We start from the raw sequence: 8,300 nt of genomic DNA, 5'->3' as shown, positions 1-8,300 counted from the left end.
TTTTTTAAGACAACTAATTTTTTTGATTTAAGACACTCGCTTACAACTTTGAATTTTTATGATTCATTGATTTCGCCAATACTTTATAATAAATTTGTGTAAATTTTAAATAAATATCAAAATAGAATAAACTTTTAAATTAAAAAATATTTCTTAAATTAATAAATAAAATAGCATTAGTGGTATAATAAAGATAAAAAAATAAATCAAATAAAAGTTATCAAATAAATTCAAAGAGTTTTATTGTTTTCAATTAGTTTTTATAATTCAAAATATCACAATCCAAAACAAATAAACTGTTTTTACGAAAGGTCAAGTGTCAAATTTGAGAGATTAATGCAATTTGCTAAACCAGAACCTAAGCCTGATGCACCTTCGTAACCAATTTCATTCATACTTTTTAAATATTGAAGAAAAAATATATAATAAAATAGTTAATTAGAAGGAAAAAATGAAGAAAAAAGATGAAATAATAAGATTAATTAATTAATAATAAAAGTAAAAAGTTTGAAAATAAAAGGATGAGCTAAATAAATTAACAAAGAAAGAACAAAAAAAGCAAGCGCAATAAAAAGAAAAAGAAAAAAGAGCTTTATTGTTTTTAATTAGTTTTTATAATTCAAAATATCACAATCCAAAACAAATAAACTGTTTTTACCAAAGGTCAAGTGTGAAATTTGAGAGATTAATGCAATTTGCTAAACCAGAACCTAAGCCTGATGCACCTTCGTCACCAATTTAATTCTAACTTTTTAAATATTGAACAAAAAATTTATCATAAAATAGTTAATTAGAAGGAAAAAATGAATAAAAAAGATGAAATAATAAGATTAATTAATTAATAATAAAAGTAAAAAATTTGAAAATAAAAGGATGAGCTAAATAAATTAACATAGAAAGAACAAAAAAAAGCAAGCACAATAAAAAGAAAAAGAAAAAAGAGCTTTATTGTTTTTAATTAGTTTTTATAATTCAAAATATCACAATCCAAAATAAATAAACTGTTTTTACGAAAGGTAAAGAGTCTAATTTGAGAGATTAATGCAATTTGCTAAACCAGAACCTAAGCCTGATGCACCTTTGTCACCAATTTTATTCCAACTTTTTAAATATTGAAGAAAAAATATATCATAAAATAGTTAATTAGAAGGAAAATATGAAGAAAAAATATGAAATAATAAGATTAATTAATTAATAATAAAAGTAAAAAATTTTAAAATAAAAGGATAAGCTAAATATATTAACAAAGAAAGAACAAAAAAAAGCAAGCACAATAAAAAGAAAAAGAAAAAAGAGCTTTATTGTTTTTAATTAGTTTTTATAATTCAAAATATTACAATCAAAAACAAATAAACTGATTTTACGAAAGGTAAAGTAACAAATTTGAGAGATTAATGCAATTTGCTAAACCAGAACCTAAGCCTGATGCACCTTCGTCACCAATTTAATTACTGCTTTTTAAATATTAAAGAAAAAATATTTCATAATGAAGAAAAAAGATGAAAGTAAAAAATATGAAAATAAAAGGATATTAACAAAGAAAGAACAAAAAAAAGCAAGCACAATAAAAAGAAAAAGAAAAAAGAGCTTTATTGTTTTTAATTAGTTTTTATAATTCAAAATATCATAATCCAAAACAAATAAACTGTTTTTACAAAAGGTAAAGTGTCAAATTAGAGAGATTAATGCAATTTGCTAAACCAGAACCTAAGCCTGATGCACCCATTGCACCAATTTAATTCTCACTTTTTAAATATTTAAGAAAAAATATATCATAAAATATTTAATTAGAAGTAAAAAATGAAGAAAAAATATGAAATAATAAGATTAATTAATTAATAAATAATAAAAGTAAAAAATTTGAAAATAAAAGGATGAGTTAAATAAAATAATTAAGAAAGAACAAAAAAAAGCAAGCACAATAAAAAGAAAAAGAAAAAAGAGCTTTATTGTTTTTAATTAGTTTTTATAATTCAAAATATCACAATCCAAAACAAATAAACTGTTTTTACGAAAGGTGAAGTGTCAAATTTGAGAGATTAATGCAATTTGCTAAACCAGAACCTAAGCCTGATGCACCCATTGCACCAATTTAATTTTAACTTTTTAAATATTGAAGAAAAAATATATCATAAAATAGTTAATTAGAAGGAAAAAATGAAGAAAAATGATGAAATAATATGATTAATTAATTAATTAATTAATTAATAATAAAAGTAAAAAGTTTGAAAATAAAAGGATGAGCTAAATAAATTAACAAAGAAAGAACAAAAAAAGCAAGCACAATAAAAAGAAAAATAAAAAAGAGCTTTATTGTTTTTAATTAGTTTTTATAATTCAAAATATCACAATCCAAAACAAATAAACTGTTTTTACGAAAGGTAAAGTGTCAAATTTGAGAGATTAATGCAATTTGCTAAACCAGAACCTAAGCCTGATGCACCTTCGTCACCAATTTAATTTTAACTTTTTAAATATTGAAGAAAAAATTTATCATAAAATAGTTAATTAGAAGGAAAAAATGAAGAAAAAAGATGAAAGTAAAAAATTTGAAAATAAAAGGATGAGCTAAATAAATTAACAAAGAAAGAACAAAAAAAAGCAAGCACAATAAAAAGAAAAAGAAAAAAGAGCTTTATTGTTTTTAATTAGTTTTTATAATTCAAAATATCACAATCCAAAATAAATAAACTGTTTTTACGAAAGGTGAAGTGTCAAATTTGAGAGATTAATGCAATTTGCTAAACCAGAACCTAAGCCTGATGCACCCATTGCACCAATTTAATTTTAACTTTTTAAATATTGAAGAAAAAATATATCATAAAATAGTTAATTAGAAGGAAAAAATGAAGAAAAATGATGAAATAATATGATTAATTAATTAATTAATTAATTAATAATAAAAGTAAAAAGTTTGAAAATAAAAGGATGAGCTAAATAAATTAACAAAGAAAGAACAAAAAAAGCAAGCACAATAAAAAGAAAAATAAAAAAGAGCTTTATTGTTTTTAATTAGTTTTTATAATTCAAAATATCACAATCCAAAACAAATAAACTGTTTTTACGAAAGGTAAAGTGTCAAATTTGAGAGATTAATGCAATTTGCTAAACCAGAACCTAAGCCTGATGCACCTTCGTCACCAATTTAATTTTAACTTTTTAAATATTGAAGAAAAAATTTATCATAAAATAGTTAATTAGAAGGAAAAAATGAAGAAAAAAGATGAAAGTAAAAAATTTGAAAATAAAAGGATGAGCTAAATAAATTAACAAAGAAAGAACAAAAAAAAGCAAGCACAATAAAAAGAAAAAGAAAAAAGAGCTTTATTGTTTTTAATTAGTTTTTATAATTCAAAATATCACAATCCAAAATAAATAAACTGTTTTTACTAAAGGCCAAGATACAAATTTGAGAGATTAATGCAATTTGCTAAACCAGAACCTAAGCCTGATGCACCCATTGCACTAATATAATTCCAACTTTTTAATATTGAAGAAAAAATATATCATAAAATAGTTAATTAGAAGGAAAAAATGAAGAAAAAAGATGAAATAATAAGATTAATTAATTAATAATAAAAGTAAAAAATTAGAAAATAAAAGGATAAGCTAAATATATTAACAAAGAAAGAACAAAAAAATCAAGCACAATAAAAAGAAAATGAAAAAAGAGCTTTATTGTTTTTAATTAGTTTTTATAATTCAAAATATCTCAATCCAAAACAAATAAACTGTTTTTACCTAAGGTAAAGTGTCAAATTTGAGAGATTAATGCAATTTGCTAAACCATAACCCAAGCCTGATGCACCCATTTCACCAATATAATTTTAACTTTTTAAATATTGAAGAAAAAATATATCATAAAATAGTTAATGAGAAGTAAAAAATAAAAAAAAAAATGAAATAATAAGATTAATTAATTAATTAATTAATAATAAAAGTAAAAAATTTGCAAATAAAAGGATGAGCTAAATAAATTAACAAAGAAAGAAAAAAAAAAAGCAAGCGCAATAAAAAGAAAAAGAAAAAAGAGCTTTATTGTTTTTAATTAGTTTTTATAATTCAAAATATCACAATCCAAAACAAATAAACTGTTTTTACCGAAGGTCGAGTGTCAAATTTGAGAGATTAATGCAATTTGCTAAACCAGAACCTAAGCCTGATGCACCTTCGTCACCAATTTAATTCTTACTTTTTAAATATTTAAGAAAAAATATATCATAAAATAGTTAATGATAAGGAAAAAATGAAGAAAAAATATGAAATAATAAGATTAATTAATTAATAAATAATAAAAGTAAAAAATTTGAAAAAATAAGGATGAGCTAAATAAATTAACAAAGAAAGAACAAAAAAAAGCAAGCACAATAAATAGAAAAAGAATTTATTGTTTTTAATTAGTTTTTATAATTCAAAATATCACAATCAAAAACAAATAAACTGTTTTTACTAAAGTATAAGTGTCAAATTTGAGAGATTAATGCAATTTGCTAAACCAGAACCTAAGCATGATGCACCTTTGTCACCAATTTAATTCTCACTTTTTAAATATTGAAGAAAAAATTTATCATAAAATAGTTAATTAGAAGGAAAAAATGAATAAAAAAGATGAAATAATAAGATTAATTAATTAATAATAAAAGTAAAAAATTTGAAAATAAAAGGATGAGCTAAATAAATTAACATAGAAAGAACAAAAAAAAGCAAGCACAATAAAAAGAAAAAGAAAAAAGAGCTTTATAGTTTTTAATTAGTTTTTATAATTCAAAATATCACAATCCAAAACAAATAAACTGTTTTTATATAAGGTAAAGAGTCTAACTTGAGAGATTAATGTAATTTTCTAAACCAGAACCTAAGCCTGATGCACGTTTGTAAAATTTTTCAAAATTTTTTTTTTAAATGATATGTTTGTTATAAGAATATAGGTAGGTATTTATATAATATTTGAAATTTTGCATTTCGTGAATTTAAAGTATTCTAAAAACTCAAAAATAAAGCTGTTTTAAGCTAATTTAGCTTTATTTATTATGTTTTTAAAATATATTACATTTTACCTTTTATAAATTAAATAGGCATTTCACTCTCATTAATTAGAAGGAAAAAATAAAGAAAAAATATGAAATAATAAGATTTATTAATAATTAAAGAAAACATAATAAATAGAAAAGAAATCAAATAAACTAAAAGAGCTAGCTTTAGTGTTTTAAATTAACTTTTATAATTAAAAATATTACAATCCAAAACTAATAAACTGCTTTTTTAAGTGTAAGTTTTAATAGCAAAAAATGAAGAAATAATATCAAAATAAAAAATGAATAAGAAATAATAATTGAAATGAAAATTAAGTTAAAAAAGCTAAAAATTTTTTATTTTAATAAAAATCAATGAATATTTATGATAATTTCTATAATGAAAATTATTTATAATCGATTGAAATTTAATTATATAAAAAATATTAATAATAATAAAAATAATATTTTTTAATTAAATATACTGAAGATCAATATGGAGAACCTAATGAGACAAAAGTTAAGAGCTTATAAACTTTTTTTATTAATTTATATAAATATAAAGGATATTAATTAAAAAATTAATAATTACTTATTCTAATTTGTTATATATTCTAATCTATAATATCATTTATTTTTTTTCAAAAATATTGTATAGAAATTTATGAAAATTAACTAATTAATTAATTAATTATAAAAGGATAAAAAGAACAAATAAATATAATAATTAATTAATTATCAAGTATTAATTTATATATTTTGTTTTATGAACAGATATCACATAAAAATTATTTAACATTCATTATTTAAACTTAATATTTGTATTTAAAACATATACTTAGAAATATGATAGGAATTAGAGATGGACAGTTATTTAGTCATATTTGAAAAAATTATAGTAGTTAGTGTTCTTAAAGTATTATAAAAATAATGTTTATAAGTAGATTTTTCTGTTTTAGCTCTTTAATTTTAGGAATATTTATAATATCTCCTAATTATAGCAAGATGCCATACAAAAATAGTGTGGTTTGCATGCCACTTATTATGAAATAAATTTTTTTATTTTATAATAGAATTATATTTAATAATTTAATTTATTATAATTTCAAAAATAAATAATTTTTTTACATCAAAAATTTTTAATTTAGCTAAATTTTGTGAAGTGGAGTAGATAATATTCAGGATTAGGGGGCAATTAATTAATTTGTGTAATGATTAATTAAGAATTTCTAAATTTTTCTTATGAGTTTATTAAAAGTAAAATTATTATTGAATGATAAAGAGCTCTTTATGAGGAATTATGATAAATTATATAAATATTCATTAAAAATTAATAGATTCATTTTTAACTTAATCTGTTTAAGAAAACAAAATTGGTGATTTGTAAGTATATTTAATATATAATAAAGGTAAAACTTTATGATGTTTTTTTTACTGTTTTAATTAAATTTGCTATATTATCTAATATTTTAAATTTTTAATACTGTATTATTGCTTATTTGGAATATGAAAAGCTTTACACAAAAGAAATTGAAAGGAAATGATCAAACATTTTGATTTGAAAGCTTTTCGATAAAATAAATTAAGTTTACAAATATTAAATAAATATTTTATTTGCTATTAACTTTTTTAACTATTTATATTCAATAAATGAAATATGATATAAAATAAGAGTAAAACAAATAAAATGAAGATCATTTTATTTAAAATAAATAGTTTATAAATTAGGAGTTAATTATTGTAGAATAAAAATGATCTCAATATTCTTAATCATAATTATCTTGATAATCCTCACTATCTTAGTTATATTCTTGATTTTCTTATTCAAAATGAGCCTATTTGGGTGAAACATTATTCTATCTTGGATCTTAAACTTCGTCTGAAGGCAAATTTGGATCAAAGAAATATTTAAAACCTATATTTGATTCTAATTCTTAGACTCTATGATCGATTATAACCACTTATTAACCTACGCTCTTTTTGAGTTCCTTAACTCTCTTAATGATTTATTTTATTTCGCTTATTTCATCTTAATTTGATAAAATTTACTATTAGTTTTCTTTTCCTAAGCGAGTTATTTCATCTTATACAAATAAGCTAATATCTCCATTCTATTAATTATTCTCATACCCTAATGTCAAAAAATCTCCTTTTAGCATTTAAATCTACTTATCATTTTCTTCAATATCATTAATTAACTCTTCAATCATGCACTTTTTAGTAATTTAAAATATGTTTAAAAAAAATGAAAAAATCAGTTTCATCTTACTTCAAGTTTATAAAAATGTTCTTAAATAGGCAGGTTCATAGTTTTAGTTGCTATATTTTCGTTTCCATCTAAACTCATATTAATAACTAAAAATTAACTTATGATTTTTAATATTGCTTGATTTTAAAGCGAGCTAACTATGCTTTGCTAATTGAAAAAGATTGAAACTTATAATTTGTTTTAAAAATAATTAATAAATAATAATTGATGAATATTATTAATTATTGTAAATTAATTTATTTAAATAAAATATTTATATATCAAATATCAACTGAAAACTATCAAATATTCTTTCATTTTTCAATTCTTATTAAAGCTCATAAAGATATTTGCAACCTTTTAAGCTTATCTATAATAATATATCCTTTAAATAAATGTATATTAATTACTTATAATAAATTAAAAATTGCGTTTTAAAATTGTTAGAATAAATTGAATCATATATATAAATATATAATTATATATCCTTATCTATCTCTTGGTCAATATGTATGAATGCATGTATAATTAAAAACAAAAATTAATTTCTTAAAAGTTAAAATGCGATAAATCATTTTATCAATAATTATTTCACTAAATTTATATTTCTAAAATATTTTAAATAATATTTATTTTTTATTTTCAAGCATGTATATTTATTTTTTTATTAATTTATTTCATTTTATTTTAATAATTTATTATTATTGATCCATCAAGAACATAGCCAAATTTATAAGCAGTTAGATGTATTCCTAGTACTCAATAGAGCTAATATTCTTCACCTGAGTAAAAGCAATTTATAAAAAAGTATTCAGCTTCATCATTTAACAACAGCCTTATGACATAATTTCCAAATAAAAATATTTCCTTATAAATAAATGTGCATTTAAATACAAAATAACCTTCATTTTTATTAATTAAATGAACACTTTTCGCTGATGACTTACTTAAGGTAACTAACTTCAACTCATCACGTATTTTTATTAAGTTTTATGATTTAAATTTTATTTATAATATAGACATGTAAAAAATATAGAAAT

At 19.8% G+C, this 8,300-nt stretch overlaps 2 protein-coding genes across 2 annotated transcripts; both read right to left on the bottom strand. All coding sequences in view use genetic code 6, as the record gives it.

Moving 5' to 3' along the window:
• Positions 1–275: 275 nt before the first annotated feature.
• Positions 276–3,812, bottom strand: TTHERM_000991630 (cyclic nucleotide-binding domain protein; the record flags this gene model as incomplete). The annotated part of the gene is made up of 11 exons (XM_012799286.1): positions 276–396; positions 659–748; positions 1,012–1,101; positions 1,365–1,454; positions 1,656–1,745; positions 2,013–2,102; positions 2,377–2,466; positions 2,702–2,791; positions 3,066–3,155; positions 3,391–3,480; positions 3,742–3,812. The coding sequence occupies 11 exons, from the start codon at positions 3,810–3,812 to the stop codon at positions 276–278; spliced, it is 1,002 nt and encodes a 333-aa protein (XP_012654740.1).
• Positions 3,813–6,769: 2,957 nt separating this feature from the next.
• Positions 6,770–7,488, bottom strand: TTHERM_00991630 (hypothetical protein; the record flags this gene model as incomplete). Its single annotated transcript, XM_001022469.2, has 2 exons — positions 7,282–7,488; positions 6,770–7,225 (listed from the first exon to the last, which is right to left on the bottom strand). The coding sequence occupies exons 1-2, from the start codon at positions 7,357–7,359 to the stop codon at positions 6,770–6,772; spliced, it is 534 nt and encodes a 177-aa protein (XP_001022469.1). The 5' UTR covers positions 7,360–7,488.
• Between the last annotated feature and the right edge of the window lie 812 nt (positions 7,489–8,300).

This window comes from Tetrahymena thermophila (genome assembly GCF_000189635.1).
Source record: "Tetrahymena thermophila SB210 genomic scaffold scf_8254485, whole genome shotgun sequence".
NCBI lineage: Eukaryota > Ciliophora > Oligohymenophorea > Hymenostomatida > Tetrahymenidae > Tetrahymena > Tetrahymena thermophila.
This window is presented reverse-complemented; position numbering and strand designations above follow the sequence as displayed.